This window comes from Oreochromis aureus, linkage group 8 (genome assembly GCF_013358895.1).
Source record: "Oreochromis aureus strain Israel breed Guangdong linkage group 8, ZZ_aureus, whole genome shotgun sequence".
Taxonomy (NCBI): Eukaryota; Metazoa; Chordata; class Actinopteri; order Cichliformes; family Cichlidae; genus Oreochromis; species Oreochromis aureus.
In genome coordinates, this window is record NC_052949.1 from 16,415,765 (window position 1) to 16,431,514 (window position 15,750).

A 15,750-nucleotide genomic window follows, 5' to 3' on the forward strand; every position below is an offset into this window, starting at 1 on the left:
AAAAAAACATTCTCCTGAAAATGGTCAGGTACATTGACTGAATATGAATAGGAGTGAAAAAGCAGCCCACGTCCAAAGAAAAACTTGGAAAGACTTTCAGAAAGCCTTGAGAACTATTGCTCATCAAAATCTTTTAACCTATGGGCTACATTAATGCCTGTACTGCAGAGTTTAGGAAGGCTACACAAAAACATTATCAGCTCCCCCTTGGTACAATAAACTCTGAATAAGAAGCTTGAACTGTATGAACACGGCTGTGTTTACAACATGACAGTTTTCTAAGAAAATGACCTATAACCACACTAACCAAGGCAATATTTAGCCCCACATCCAGCAACAGAAGCATGTGTACATCATCTGATCAACAGCACCCCCTGTTGGTCGGTAAGACATTAATTCTATGTACTTGGTTGCTGTTTTATACATTCATACTTTTGTTAAAATGAATGTGAAAACACAGGACAGATAACAAATCATTTATTTTGCTAGACAGATGAAACAAACTGAGCCATGATAGCAGCAATTCAACTATTAGAATATTTACACTATCACATCACACCAAGGACATATGTAACCCTTTACAATGTAAACACATGATACAAAGACATATTTCAATGCTAGAAAACAAGCAACTCTATCCACCAAAAAAAAAAGAAAAATGAAGAAACCTGCTTTCTGCACCAAATACCTGCTTCTGCACTTCAGGAGTTCATGTCCTGAACATTGTGAAACAAGTTTCCACAGGTGAACGACAGATGCTTTGAAAGGTGAAAATAAAAGACAAACCATTAGCAATGATTGTCTTTGACATTATTATTTTTTTTCAAAGATTGAGATTGTAAAATGTGAGGTAATATAAGGACATCCACTGTGTAATCATTTCTGTATTTTATGAAAAGAAACAAAATAATACTGTAAGCGTACACCGTCTCTGAATGAATTACACCAAAGTTTACATCTGTGCAGTGAAATCATATTTGGTGAAAAGTATCAGTCGAAAATGATAACTACAGAAAATTTTCTTTTTAAAAAAAAACAAACAAAACAAAACAAGTGTTGGTACAATGATTTTCTGAATAAAAATAAATTTGTCAAGTATAAGGTTGGGAGCTCTGGACTGCTTCTGCAGAGCAGCAAACACCACAAATGTTGCCTTTAACCATCAGCGTCCATTCATTTCACAACATAAAGAACCAAAGGTGAAGTGTTGTTGGTCATCCCGTGAGCGTGTCTCTGTGTGCATCTCCGCACACACGATGGTGAGAGAATGTTTGTGTTTGTGTTATTGTGAGAATGCCTCATCTTTCATCAGCATGCGCGGGCTCTCCTGGTTGTCCATGCGACGTCTGGGACCCATCATGCCTGGAGGAACAGACGTGCCATTTATTTATTCATGCTTCAATCCAGACACATTATTGATTTCAACTGGTGTTTAGTGTCTCAATCACTACACTATTACTGGTTCTAAATTATATGTGCACCAGACAATTTATTAGGTACATGTTCAACTGCTCATTAAGGCAGATATCTAACCAGCCAATCACATGGCAGCAACTACATGCATTTAGATATGTAGAGATGCTCAAGACAGCCAGCTGAAATTAAAATTGAGCCTCAGAATAGGGAAAAAAGACGATTTAAGTGCGGTTTAAAGAAAACAGAAAATATCTAATGAGCAGCAGTCGTATGGGTGAAAATGCCTCATTGACGCCAGACATCTGGAGTATGCTAATAACCACAAGACAGTTAAGGTTCGCAGAAGAGCATCTCTGAACGCACATGTTTAGCCTCGAAGCAGACAGGACACAGCGGCAGAAGACCACAGCGGATGCCCTTCCTGTCAGCTAAGAACAGGAACCTAAGACACATTTCCTGACCAAATTTGGACAATAAAAGGTTGGAAAAGCATTGCCTGGTATGATGAGGCTTAGTTTTTGCTGCAACATGCGTAAAAAAAACAAGAAAGCATTGATCCATTCTGCCTTGTCTCAACTGTTCAGACTTCTGGTGGCAGTGTAAGAGTGTGGGAAATATCTTCTTGGCACACTTTGGCCGATATCAATGTGGACCAGAATCTCTGAGGAATGTTTCCAGCAGTGCGTTGAACCTGTGCCATGAAACATGAGGGCAGTTCTGTGCACAAATGGGGTTCCAACCCAGCACAAGAAAGATGTATCTAATAAAGTGGCCAGTAAGAGTATTTTGAATAATTTTTATAATATGCTAGCAGAAATTTGTAAGTTTTTTTTAATATGTCTTTTTAGTTGTAGACTGGGGGTAGCTGTAGCTCAGGTGCTAGAGCAGGTCAGCTGCTAACTGGAAGGTTGGTGGTTTGATCCCAGTCTGCTCCAGTCTGCATGCCAAATATCCTCGGGCAAGATACTAACCCAACATAGTTCCCTACAACACCCATCAGATTGTGAATGTGTATGAATGTTAGATAGGGAGCACTTAACAGCTTAGAAAAAGTATTGGGTGTGATTGGGTGAATGTACAAGTTGTATAAAGCGCTTTGAATGCTCAGAGTAGAGAACCAGTCCATTTACCATAAACAAAGGTTTAACTGACAGATCAAGGGAGAAAAACCTTATGTTGCTACACTGTGAACTTTCTGAATTCTACAGAACAAAACGTTCTACCGCATACTTTGGTGTGGTAGAAATCTTATAAAGTCATGGATGTGACAAATATAGAGAAAGCAAAACAGGATACCTTTATAGCCACCACAGTCTGAAGCCAAACACCTTTAACACTTCATTATGTGACCAAATATATGGTTATGGTTTCCTGTTGAATTACGCTCATTAATAGTGGCTAATAAAATCAGCTGACGTTAACACGTACTTGACATTTGGGACAATAAAATTCACCACTTCATTTCATTCTATTAGACATAGATTATTAGGGCATGCTGTGTCTAAAGGAGGAATTCTTGTGTAATTTTGCCCTTGAAATCACTTTCGTGAGCATACAGGTGGAAGAAGGAGCTACTTTTGGCTGCTCCCTTATTTATAAAGGGTCGCCACAGCGGGCAGCTCTGTATGCTTGGCTTGGCAGATTTCTTTTTTCTTTTTGATGCAACCTCAAAGGGATTTGTGTCTCCTCCTGCAATCGGGCTGAGGATTTCTCATTTGTTAGGCGAATTTGTAAACCACTACAGTATGGACTGTACTGACAGATAGGCGTAACCTGGAAACATAATACCTCCAGCCAGACCAATATAAGGACAGAATAAAACTTTTTTTTTTTTTTTTTTTTTTTAAATATACTGTAATGTGAAAATGATTCTACATGCTGATTCACTCTGGTATCCACTATTATAAAGTGATCTGTGGGTAATTTAACTAATAGTATACATATGACAGCATATAGCAAAGCTACACTGTTTTAAGAGCTGATTACATACAGACAAACTCAAGCAGGAAGTTAAAATCTTATTTTCACTTACTGTTCTTATGCTTGAATGATTTGGATCTTCTTGGCGAGTTTGGATTCTGAGGTGGAAAGACAAAATATTTTACTTTTGAGTTTTATACGCAGACGCATGCTGGGGGTAGTAAAACAGCGATGCCCAACATGTTTGTTTAGTTAAAGTATAAAGTTTGATGAAAAGAAAAGTACCTTATCAGATTTCCTTTTCTTAGCTGTAAAACAAAGAGTTTTTTTTAGAGATTTAACTCAGATTTAACAAATATTAGTCACATTGAAATTTCACACATGCCAAGACTACGAGAGCGTCACCTTTCTTTTCTGCCCCGTAAGACCAGTCGTTATCATTGACGTCGTCATTGTCCTCTTGGTCACTCTCTGACTTGTTGTTGGTGTTGTTACCAGTGACTATTCTGTAAAAGAGGAACAAGCAAGGTATAACACACACACACACACACACACACACACACACACACACACACACACACACACACACACACACACACACACACACACACACACACACACACACACACACACACACACACACACACACACACACACACACACACACACACACACACAAAAACAGTGAGTCAGCATTATTCACTGCAAATAACAGTTTGATTATGAAACAAACTGACTTCAGGCTGAAACTGATTTTTTTTTTTTTCCCCTTGTTCCTGGAACTGCATGAGTTCATAAGATTACCATTATCCACTATGCTGCAGGCAGCATAACACCTGCAGCATATTTAGCTTATATAGAATACTGTGCAAAAGTCTTGAGCTCCCCCTTTCCATTTATGTTTATTTTGCTAGGAAAATGAGCGATAGCTGCGGTGATTCAATTAAACATGGAAACAGAGTATATAAGGTATATATAGAGTAATGAGTTTCAAAGTTTATGATATCCCTTTTTGTTCTGTTCTCTCTAAAGATGATCCCACACTGCCTCGATGTTGAGGTCCGGGCTCTGGGGAGGCCAATCCATGACTTATGGTGTTCCGTTGTGTGTTTTTATATCCGGGTATGCTTTACCATGCAGTGTGATTGGGATCATTGGCTTGCTCTTGCCAATTATTTTCCAGATATTATTGCATGGTGAATCAAAATCTGTTTTTTGTTTTTCACGCTGGTGACAGGGCCTCCACCGTGTTTCACAGATGGCTGTAGAAACTCACTGCTGTGCCTCTTTCCTGACCTCCATAGCACATACTCACAATTTCACTTATGTATATATTACTTCATCAGACGTGTTGCAGTGGATGCAGTGCATTTTCAGTCCAGTTCTTGTGTAATTTTGCATGTCTTAGCCTTTCCTCTCCGTTTCCCTTCATTAAGAATGTCTTCTTGACAGACAGCCTTCCACTGAGTTCATTTCTGAAGAGGCTTGGATGAACAGGTCCTGTTTCATCTCTTTGGTGTACTTTTTTTTTTTTGAGGCCTGCCACTACTTCTTTTGTCCTCATTTGTCCAGTTTCTTTGACACAATGCACATCACGCCAAGATATCCCTAGTTTTTGGGTAATAGCTCTGTGTGAATCACTGTGTTTGTGCAAAAAAATAAAAAAAAATACTATTTTATGTTTGTCAAACTGTGTTGTCTTTGTTCCAGTTTTACTTGTTGAATCTACAAAAACACCAAACTGAATTTTTGTTACAGGTTGCTGGTTGCAAAAAGAAAGAAATTAAAATTAGTTCATTGCCAAGTTGTCTTTTATGTGTAGACACAACACTGGTTCTGTCCTTGAGTTAGGCACCTTTTATATGCTTGAATGATTCACAGGTCAGTGTTAAGTAACTTAGCAAACAAAACTAACATTCCTTTGAAAATGGTCTAGTTAAAGCAGCCAATGTACAAAGAAAACCTTTGAAAGACCTTCAGAAAGCCTGGAGTTTCAAATATATGAACCGTCTCTCAAAACCACTTAAAAAAATGCCAAGAACGTCTGGCTCCTTGGAAGCTGGAGTCAAATACCTTCTTGGTTTTCAGATTCACAAGACAACACGGTGAAAACATTTGAGATTACAACAGCCTCTACTCAGAGTCTCAAATCAGCTGTGTTGGCTGCTTTTTTAACGCCCATACCTGCGGTTGGCTATACGGCTGCTGTTACGTCCCATTCCCAGACATTTCTCCAGGTGTGGAGCAAAGCGTGAGGCAGCAATACTCCGGCTACAGTTGGGACATACACACTCCTTGTTTTTCCACTGGTTGTACACTTGGCCAAACACATCCAGTCCTGGCTGGTCCACAATTTCTGGAAGTTGAAATAAGGCCATTTTATTTATACGTTAATTATTCTCTGGTGTATGCTGGCTGGTATTGCAGAAACAACTCAGCTTTATTTGGCTGAAGAAGAAAAGAAAGAATTAAGTCTGTGCTCACCGAAGTCCCTCATACTTTCTTGGTCCGTGTCATCGAGGAAAAAATAGCCCTGCTTTACTGCCCGGTGGACCTCAAAGCAAAGTCCCAGGCACGCATCCTCCACCAGGTCAGACAGGATGTCCTGAGCTAGGGCCTGGCAGGGAACAGAAAGACACACAGTGTTGCCTGATTGCTTTATTGTGTTTTTGTTCTGTAGCAATTCAGCCACACGTGTCTGCAGATACAATTTCCAAGTCTACCAGAAGGTTTCCACTCCACTGTACCTCCAGCTTGCTGTTGTCCAGGCTGGACACTGAAACCTCCTCCATTTTCATTTGCCAGAACTACCAGATGAGCAGACACTGCTGTGGTCATGCTGTAGCGCAGCAAGCATTGGCCAAAACAGGGCTGCAGCGGGAGGGATACACAAGTAAGCAACACGGTGGCAAACAATGAATGCAAATCAGTCTGTGGGTGAGATACGTGGACTTACAACTGCACGTTGAACACTGCCAGGGAGTCACTTCCCGACGTTTTAAAACCTGGAAAAAAAAATGACAATAACTTGGCGTTGGTGGATGTTTTTCCCCTTTTAAGCACTGCAACAACTCAAGAAAACGATATACGAAAGAAGGAAAACGTGACGCTACGGCGGTGCTCCGAGCATTACCGTGTAATGAAAGTAGCTTAGCCCTAACCTTGGAGAAGAAAACAAAGAGCGTGGCTGTGAATGGGCTGCTTGCGAGATGAATTGAAAATGCCAAGAGGTTAAAGGAGAGGCGGTATCGTACTCACGACCCCCCTCAACAGCACAACTACACAACACACACAGCTACTAGCCAAACATGCTAATCCTGTCACATTAATTAGAAGCTATGCAACACGTCTAGTTGTGACTGGCTGTGTTATTTTATTATGTTGCTGTTTTTTTTTTTCTTCGACGCTGGAGAAACAGAGTAACAACGAGGCTCTTCCACGAACCCCGACACCGCTGCTGCACTGCGGCTGTGCGCCTTTCAACTCCCCGTACAAACACCCAGCAAGGGTGGGAGTGGGGGGACAAAGCAACGCCCAAACCCTCACATAAAGCTCACCGACGGATAATGAAGCAGCCTCAACCCAAATCCCCCATTAATTGTGTTTACCTGTTTCGGCAGGCACCCATCTTTACATCAGAGAGATCAGGCAGGAGCAATCGATCGCTACACGAGTTCCCACCAGCGACTGCTTCCTCTGCTCTGCTAAACCAACTCCAACCGAGTGTTTACCTCCCAAGGCAGCATGTGACTGTGTTTCCCCCACGCCGCTTACTAAAGAGCTACACTGTGCCTTTATTTCACTTCCCCCCCCCCCTCCTAGTTTGTGCCCGGTTATTTGAATTTTACAACCAAGATTAAACAAATCTTTAGGTAGACTTACAGCATTTATCACAAAAACACGTGGGACGTAATAAAGGCCATCAAAAAATCCAGTAAATCACTCCATTTTATCTCAAATAGGTGTCTACTGATGATAAATCTCCCAGTCGTGTTTAGTAACTAGATGGACCTCCTTAACTGGGACTTTTATTTTTATTCCTGTCCCGCTTTTCTAAAGGCTGGCGCTTTTTTTTTTTAACCCAATGCATTTGAAGGAAAGGCGTCCCCCCCCCCCCCTTTTTTTTTTTCCTTTTAATAGTCAAATGAAGATAAGCCTGTTTTCATTTTACTAAGACCAACCTATGGATCTATCCCGACTGAAATCAAAATATTGTTACCAGACAGTATAACTGCTGGATTAACAGGATACAGGCAAATACAGGCTATCAAGAACATAATATTAATAATTAAAAAAACAACAACTTCAGCTTCCATTTATTCTTATTTTATTAACTTTGCAAATTTAATTGTTTGTTTTTGTCCCACATTTCTTTTGTAGGGATCTAGCCACCCCAATTCACAATGCTTTCTCTATGAAACCACATGACACATATCATCACATTACAAAAACAGGGAAATATAGGTGCAGTCAGTATATTTATCTTTGTTTCAGCACCACCTTTGTGTGCAGCATAAACAGCATTCAAATGGACTATAAAACAGACCAGACATTACACGAGACACAGATTTGGGACTCTGTGAATCCTGAATTCAAACCTGCAGGAAAAATCAGTACGTAACTGGAAAAAAAGGTGGAAGTTGTACCAGAACTTCCACGGGTGAAGAAAAAAAAAAGTTATTAAAACAATTTAAGCTGTTTTTAATCAGACTATACATTTAGAGACACAAAACAGCTCAGTGGCCCAGTGGTTGGCACAGTACATCACAGCAAGAATGTTTAGGCTTGACTCCTCCGTGTTCAGCAAGGATCACCTCCAGATTCCTCTCACAGTCCACGACACACATGGTAGGTGAACTAGTGATTTTAAACTGGCAGTCGGTGTGAATACATCTGTATTAGCCCCATCATAGACAGGCAACATTCATAAAGTGTACTCCAACTTTTACCCTATGCTATCTGGGATAGGCTCCAGTGCCTACACAACACTGAATAACCAGTAAAAAAATAAAATAAAATAAATAAATGAAATTTATGGATCGAGGATATAAATGGTGTTTTTACTCCCCAGTGTTCACTGAGAGTAAAGTTAAATAATTGGACACGTAACTGCCAGGAGGCGTTGCCAAGAAGGCTGCAAACTAGCAAAACTTCCTTCTGTAAGGAATCTGAATAGACCCCAGTGTGTTTTGTGAGTTTCATCATTTGAATGCATTAACTTGCAAAAAATGATCCACAACACAGACAGATTAAAATTTCAAGCATCGCTTCAGCGTCCATGTGAATATAAACCATCTTGCTTCAGTGTGGATGTCGGACCAAACCCTTAGATGGTGAAGAATGTGAGGTTGTGAGGTTTATGTCACCCACTCGAGGGCTTCTCCCTCTCTTCAAATCCAGAGCAGCATCTGAATTTTCTGCATTTGGTTTTTCAGCTGTCCATCTCATCACCAATTAATACATGTCAAACATTATGTCATCTTCTTCCTCTTCCTCGTAGTCATCCTGCAGATTAACGGGGGAGATTTCATATTTAGATGGACTGAATAAATTTTTTTCTTCATATTCCTTATTATTAAAAAAAGTCTAATATTTCACAAACCTCATCAAAGTCCAGTATGTTGTCATCTTCATCATCACTGCTGCTCTCAATGATTTCGTCTTCTGAGTCCTGCGTGACATACAAAAAAATATTAGAAGAGTGCAGCTTAAAGAACATTTTCCTCATCATACAAATTATATTATTCCCATAATCACTTATTCTCTTTCCCCCTGAATATACATTGCTATATTACATTGACTTCTCCGTCATTTACCGGAAGCTCTTTAGGCATTATGTAAAAATGTGAGTCATAAGTAAACCCTGTGAATAACTTCACTACATTCATATCACGAGCATGAACTTGAACATGTGGGTGTATTACTTGGTGCTTGTTGTATAAATATTCAGACTTACTGACGGCTGCTTCAAAAATAGCTCGTCCTTGTCGGAATATTTCGGTAATGTGTCCTCAAGATATTTTAATTTCTGCAACAACGGTTAAGAAAACATCAGAAATGACAAAATGTTATTATATTAGAAAAACAAAGGACAAAAACAGGAGACTGAATTTTGAGGTACTCACACGAGGGTTCTGTTTGCGATACTCATTCTGCTCATCTGGAGTCAGTGTCTTTAAAAAACAAAACAAACAAAAAAAACCCCACAAGTGGGAAAATTAAAATACTAATTAACACTTAAAAAAAAAATTAAAATTATAAATAAATATTTTCCTACCTTAAACCAATCCTGCAGCTCGATGGAGTATTTCCTCAGCTTTTCATCTACTTTTAATTGGTACCGGGACTTGTCCTTTATGGAGAGTAAATGCCATTTTTTGTTGGCCGCAGCAAAGCGGTCTTTTGCCTTTGGGATTTTTTCTTTTAGAATTTTCATCTGATCTTGGCAGAAAGCCACATTGACAGACCTATAAAAATAAATAAAATGAAAAACATTTGTCTTTCAGGATTTCATTTGTCGAGTTAAAATGAATCCTTGAAGGTGAGTGAGTTTGACGACTATGCTCACGTGGATGGCATCTTGGGCTCGCCGGGCATTTTCTCCTTAGTTTTCCTTTTGAAAATCTGCAGATTTATAACAAACGTGTTGATTTCAATGCCACGCAGTTAATACTTACATGAATGAAAAGAGAGCTCAGAAAACAGAAAACTCCTAGAGGCAATTGCCAACAGATAGCTGAAAAGGTGACAAATTCCAAATTCCTCTGAAGTATCAAAGAAAAATGTTTGTTGTGTTAAATGAATTGTACAAAAGTGGCAAAAAGTGTTGGCACCTTAACAGGACAATGTGTCATTCCTTCACTCTGGTAGTGGATTTGAACCACGAATATTCTTGCATCAGTGCTGAACACAGGACCAAGCCATACTTAGCTAGCTCTCTTGTCCCCCAGTTTCTCATGAAAACATGAAAACTGTCAACATTTGAGAGGAAGAGAAGAGTAGAAATACAGACATGTTGCATTGGATGTTAGGGAAACTATGGTGCTTTTTAAACCATGTGGAGGACCTCTCACTGGCAAAGAACATGAAACTTTTACACATTGTATTTCAGTCAACTGAATTAACTTTTGCAGATTCAGTCTCTGATAATCATATAATATTTACTTGACAAAAACTAAAAGAATTTAGATGCTTAAATAACGATTAAAACTAAATGACATTCAGTAATCCAGGGTGAAAAGGTTCACTGATTGGCTACAGTTACAGCTGGTTTCTAAACGCTTCAACTTTGCAGTAAAACGACTTACACTTGATGTGGAATATCTCAGAGGCAAGAAATTTCACAAATTGGAAACACCTGAATTAAAAGAGGTAAGACCTTTGTGTAACACTCTGGTTCGTATTGTCTGTCTTTATAGTTTTTTTAAAGGCATTTTTATTTCAGAGTTAACTTTGTTCTTTTGCTTTTTCTTGCCAGTGGAAAGGAACCAACACTTTTGCACATGTCTGTACATTTGTTATTATTTATAATAAAGAACAAAGCATGAGGTCCAAACGCCCTTCCAGATTAAACTCATTTTCCATTTACTTGCAATGAACAGTCTTCTCACCTTCCGCTTCGTAGGCATACTGATCTTTGTCTTACGGAGGACCTTGTTCCGCTTCTCCTCATCTAAACTCTGAAAATGAGAATACAACATAAAGTCAGCATTCATACAAAGCCCGTGAGATTTGTTAGCAATGCTGCAACTATGATCTTAGAACTTACCATTAGATACTTATACATCTCACTTTCATACCGCATCTTCAGCTGAAATGAATGAACTACATGTTCAACTCTGCTTCAAAACATTATTAACATAACCCAACAAGATAATCTTGATTTCAAAACTTTGTTTTACATCACAAAATATAAAAAGTTATTTATGCTGCCATACCTCTTTGGAGCGTGTGTTGTAGGCTTTTCTCTCCTTTTCACCTAAATTTCTCCACCTCTGGGACCACTCTTTTATGTAGGCTCTTGTTGGGACACCCATACTACCAATCAGCTCTTTGCAGAATAAATTGTAGCCACTTCTACAGATATACACACAGAAAACAAACAAACAAACATGCTCAGTAGCCTCTTCACAAAAGACTAGATGTGATTTTAAACTACATTAAATCAAAGTTAGCATTAAACACAGGCCGCACAATCACACAGGCAGTCAGAAATGCAGTTTTCCAGCACATTTGTTCAAAAAAACTCAACACTTAGAACAACAACAACAAAATAATGTCATAAATATAATGCACCATTACTGTGCGCATGTATAATCTTTATTCTTAATACGCTGAACATACGCACTAAACGCAAACATAACATTTGAATAGAAAACCAGAGCTATGCAATACAGCAATTTCTGGTATGGATACCAAGTAAATAAAGGGCCAGTGTTGCAGAAACCAATACACATATCAAAACTTTTAACCTATAAAAGGCAGCTTATGTAATGGACAGAACTGATTAAATGTGCCATAGGCTATAAATAAAATGAACATGACAGTTGCCAAGCCAAGTGTGTGTATGTATGGCTTACATAGGTGGCTTGACAGGCAGACCCTCAAAATCCTCATCTGACTCACTGCTGCTTTCAGGGACCACCTTCTTCCTTTTACCCTTCTGAGGGGATTTGCCATATTTTTCCCTGAAAGACAAAAACATTTGTTTGGCTTTTTTCTCCCTTCTTCTTGTACAGGCAGCCTACTGGGCCAATTCCACACATACACTGCTGGGAACGTATGTTTGTCTTTTACCTTAACTCCACCCTCTTATTAGTGAATTCTTTATATGCATTCCTGTATTTCTCCAGATAAAATGCCTGAAAAAGGAAATAATTCATGACTTAAAATGTGAGCTTTTCTGACGATGGGAACAAGCAGTGTTGTAGTGACAGCCCCTAATATACTTTACCTTCTTATCATCGGGGAGCAGACTGAACTCATTGCTTGCGATTTTCATCAAACCTGCACAGCTTATCCCTGGATTCTTCTTCTTAATCTTGGAAAAGACTTCCTTGTAATACCAGGTATTTACGGGCATGGGTCTCTTCGGGTACTCTGGATGGAGCTAATTTTTCAGAACTGTGAATACTCAGTAGAGGGCAAGTACAACCAACAAAGGCATACACATTTAATGCTATGCATCTGAACAGCAGTGTGTGATCCATGTGGCCAAGGACAGGCTGCTCCAGAGCCGTGGCATGTGCCGATGCTATAACAGTCAGCTGCTGTTCTGCAGTACACATATTTGGCTTGCTGTGAAAACATTTCAACCATAATAGTTATCCTTTACTAGGTAAAAAATGAAATGGTACAAATGGTCTATTTGGCTGAAACAATATCCTGTTCAAATTCTGTATCATACGTTTGTTCGCCTGAGATCTGATTTTATTCCAAGTAATGAGCCATAAATTTGTTCTTCAAAAACAAAAACAAACTGCCCATTTGTACCTTTGACAAAATAGCACAAAAAAGTACTTAAATTAAAAAAACAAACAAAACAAAACTGTTGAAATTCCATTATTTGCTTAGTGAAATGCCCTTCATTAAGTGCCTGATTAAGTGTCCTCATACATGGCTGTTCATGCTGCAGCTCATGGCCAAGTTAGTCTTCGGCAGAACAGGGCGACCGTGGCTCAGGAGGTTGGGAAGCGTATCTGCAACCGGAAGGTCGCCGGTTCGATCCCCGGGCTCTCTATCCTGGTCGTTGTGTCCTTGGGCAAGACACTTTACCCTACCGCCTACTGGTGTTGGCCAGAGGGGCCGATGGCGCGATATGGCAGCCTCGCCTCTGTCAGTGTGCCCCAGGGCAGCTGTGGCTACAACTGTAGCTTGCCTCCACCAGTGTGTGAATGTATAGTGGCATTGTAAAGTGCTTTGGGTGCCTTGAAAAGCGCTATATGAAATCCAATCCATTATTATTATTATTATTAACAGCTACAGGATGGTTCACGTAGCCATCTAGCCAGGGTGATTAATCAAATATGTTGGGATTGGATAGACTGCATTTCAATAATATTGCAATGTTTTCTTAAATTAAGTTAATGAGGAAAATCCTCTGATTTATGTCAGTGATTTAAGTAGCTGTAAACTACTGATATGAGTGTGCATGTAAATGGAAAGTGGTCACTGAGAAAACAAACAAAAACAAAAAAACAGCACAAGCTGCTGCTGCATATCTGGCCAGTTTGGCTTTATTTCAAACTTGAACAGAATTTAATATTTACCCTGCAGCTTGCAGCTATAACAGCTTCAACTCTTCTGGGAAGAAGCTTTAGGAGTGTTTATGGAAATTTTTGACCATTCTTCCAGAAGTGCATTTTTCGACACTATGGAGGAGGAGAGGGACTGGCTCACAGTCCCCGCTCGAATTCATCTCAAAAGCGTTTTATCCGGTTGAGGTCAGACCATCCAAGCTCAGCCATGTCCATGGACCTTGCTTTGTGCACTGGTGGGCAGTCTTTTTTTGGAACAGTTAGGGGCCAAACTGTTCCTAAAAAGTTGGGACCATGAAATTGTGCAAATTGCTTTGGTATACTAAAGCCTTAAACTGTTCTGTCCCTGAGATTAGGGGCTGGAGAACAACCCCACACTGAACGCCAAACCCAGACTCATCCATCAGATGCACTCCTCGAAGCTCTCTACGCACTGCTTTTGATCTAAACTGAAGGCCAAAACAAGTTTGGGGATATCTAGAGAGTGACTCTGCAGAAAGTCGTGAGAAAATTTCACAACTGCACTTGTTGGACAGGTGGCATCCTACCACAGCCCACACTGGAATTCACTAAGAGCTTTAAAGCAACCTATTTTTTTGTTGTTGTTTGTAGAAGCAATATGCATGCCTAGGTGCTTGGTTTTATACACCTGTGGCTGTGATTAGAACACCTGAATTCAATGCTTTAGATGAGTAAGTGAATACTTTTGACAATATAGTATAGGTCTATTGTAGAGTAGCAGGATGCAGTCCAACCTGACCCGGTGGATAACGGATATAGCAACGTCACATACCACAACTCCAGGAACAGCACACCAGTGGGAACTTTTGGATTGGTTCTGCTTAAGACTGAGGAGGCTCTTTTGATGCATTTTTTTTTTTTTTTTTGGTAAATAAAGCGATTCACGTGACATTTAAAAGGCAACTTTCCATAGGTCATTCTTTATTCACAAACGGGAGGTATGGAAATTGTTATGATTCTCTGCTTACCTTTGTGTTATTGAGTGGATCAGAAAGGACACTTTCTGCTTCCACAATGAGCTCCGTGAGGCTGCGAAGCTTTCGCATCTGAGAAACAAGACAAACAACAATTTAAATCATATATTTGCTCAAGTCTGGCTCTTAGCAGTGAAACACGCAATAATGAAGTGAGACTGAAGATTTAAAATCTTCAGTCTCACTTCATTATTAAACATTTGCTAAAGAATAGTTAGGGACACTGAACTAGTAAATGCAAGTTAACTTACTACTTCAAAGTTAAAATTTGACCCACCTTCTGAATAACCTCTTTCCACTTTTGTTTGCATTCCTCCGGAGAAAAAGGAGGGAAGGCCACTTTCTCCCAGTCTAGAGTTCTCTCTCCATGGGTATAACTGAGATCTTTCTTCTCATCCAGCACGTTGGCTTTCATTGCAGCGAGAAGTTTCTGGAGGTTTTTCTTGCACCATCCTGCACAGGTACAGAAAGCACGGTCAACCACGACAAAGGATCCAACTGCCATTAACGAGATGTGAGCTTGCAAAGGCACGCTCATGTTGGGAAGAAAACTGCGTATACCCACCAGACTCTTCTGCATTCTTTCCAGCGAGGCTCATGTTTCAAACAGAGCTTGTTTCATTCACACAAGTCCTTGGATGTACCGGCTGCACACAAACTGCTCAGAGATTTAAACTAAACCACGTTATTCTGCGTGGCAAAGTTAGCTAGTTCGCTAAGCTATCGGGCTGGGCTGGCTTAAGTTAAAAAAAATTATTACTGACTGCTGCTGCTCAACCAACAGTACGAAACAACACCGCGTAAAACACACGCTGCTCTGTTGGGCAGGAAGTAAACGCGTGTCAACTAGCCAATGAAAAGTGACATTCTTCTTCTTCTACGGGATTCCCGCCCTTCTTCGTCGTCGTCTTCACGAATAATTGGCGCATCACTGCCACCAACTGGTAGCTTGTTGATCAGACTCTAAATTAATGGGAACTTTTTTTTTTTGTCATTGTATACGATCACAAAAAATTACAGTTACCCTAAAAAATTTTGTAGCTTATGAATCAAATAAACCACAAAATGTTCTTTCAGCAGTTTTCTTCTTAGTGCCACTAATAACATTCTGTTTTTATTTACATTTTATACAATGTTCTGATTTTCTTGAATTGGGGTTGTCT

At 39.7% G+C, this 15,750-nt stretch overlaps 2 protein-coding genes across 5 annotated transcripts; both read right to left on the bottom strand.

Moving 5' to 3' along the window:
- Nucleotides 1-460: 460 nt before the first annotated feature.
- Nucleotides 461-7,093, bottom strand: atxn7l3b (ataxin 7 like 3b). 4 transcript variants are annotated; one of them, XM_031751649.2, is made up of 9 exons: nt 6,945-7,093; nt 6,293-6,341; nt 6,084-6,207; nt 5,821-5,953; nt 5,521-5,692; nt 3,742-3,842; nt 3,622-3,644; nt 3,449-3,494; nt 461-1,362 (listed from the first exon to the last, which is right to left on the bottom strand). In XM_031751649.2, exons 3-9 carry the CDS (start codon nt 6,132-6,134, stop codon nt 1,283-1,285), a joined length of 606 nt encoding a protein of 201 aa, XP_031607509.1. In that variant the 5' UTR covers nt 6,135-6,207; nt 6,293-6,341; nt 6,945-7,093; the 3' UTR covers nt 461-1,282. The 4 variants fall into 4 exon arrangements, with proteins under 4 accessions (XP_031607509.1, XP_031607508.1, XP_031607510.1 ...); XM_031751648.2 differs by lacking the exon at nt 6,945-7,093 and adding an exon at nt 6,894-6,930; XM_031751650.2 differs by lacking the exon at nt 6,945-7,093 and adding an exon at nt 6,498-6,843.
- A 558-nt stretch (nt 7,094-7,651) lies between these two features.
- Nucleotides 7,652-15,461, bottom strand: LOC116329612 (nucleolar transcription factor 1-like). Its single transcript, XM_031751659.2, has 15 exons — nt 15,153-15,461; nt 14,865-15,040; nt 14,582-14,659; nt 12,290-12,445; nt 12,133-12,197; nt 11,916-12,023; nt 11,274-11,412; nt 11,105-11,146; nt 10,947-11,015; nt 9,905-9,960; nt 9,614-9,803; nt 9,462-9,509; nt 9,293-9,364; nt 8,939-9,007; nt 7,652-8,841 (listed from the first exon to the last, which is right to left on the bottom strand). The coding sequence occupies exons 1-15, from the start codon at nt 15,184-15,186 to the stop codon at nt 8,791-8,793; spliced, it is 1,353 nt and encodes a 450-aa protein (XP_031607519.1). The 5' UTR covers nt 15,187-15,461; the 3' UTR covers nt 7,652-8,790.
- Nucleotides 15,462-15,750: the final 289 nt, after the last annotated feature.

What these genes read in the sequence shown, in the direction of transcription:
- atxn7l3b (XM_031751649.2), bottom strand. Translation starts at nt 6,134, where the DNA reads ATGAAAATGGAGGAGGTTTCAGTGTCCAGCCTGGACAACAGCAAGCTG. An exon ending in AGAAAAGGAAATCTGATAAG is followed by an intron (nt 3,495 to 3,621) that starts GTACTTTTCTTT and finishes TTTCCACCTCAG; the next exon opens with AATCCAAACTCGCCAAGAAG. An exon ending in ATCATTCAAGCATAAGAACA is followed by an intron (nt 1,363 to 3,448) that starts GTAAGTGAAAAT and finishes CTGTTCCTCCAG; the next exon opens with GCATGATGGGTCCCAGACGT.
- LOC116329612 (XM_031751659.2), bottom strand. Translation starts at nt 15,186, where the DNA reads ATGAGCCTCGCTGGAAAGAATGCAGAAGAGTCTG. An exon ending in AAAGAATGCAGAAGAGTCTG is followed by an intron (nt 15,041 to 15,152) that starts GTGGGTATACGC and finishes GTACCTGTGCAG; the next exon opens with GATGGTGCAAGAAAAACCTC. An exon ending in GTATGCCTACGAAGCGGAAG is followed by an intron (nt 9,961 to 10,946) that starts GTGAGAAGACTG and finishes ATAAATCTGCAG; the next exon opens with ATTTTCAAAAGGAAAACTAA.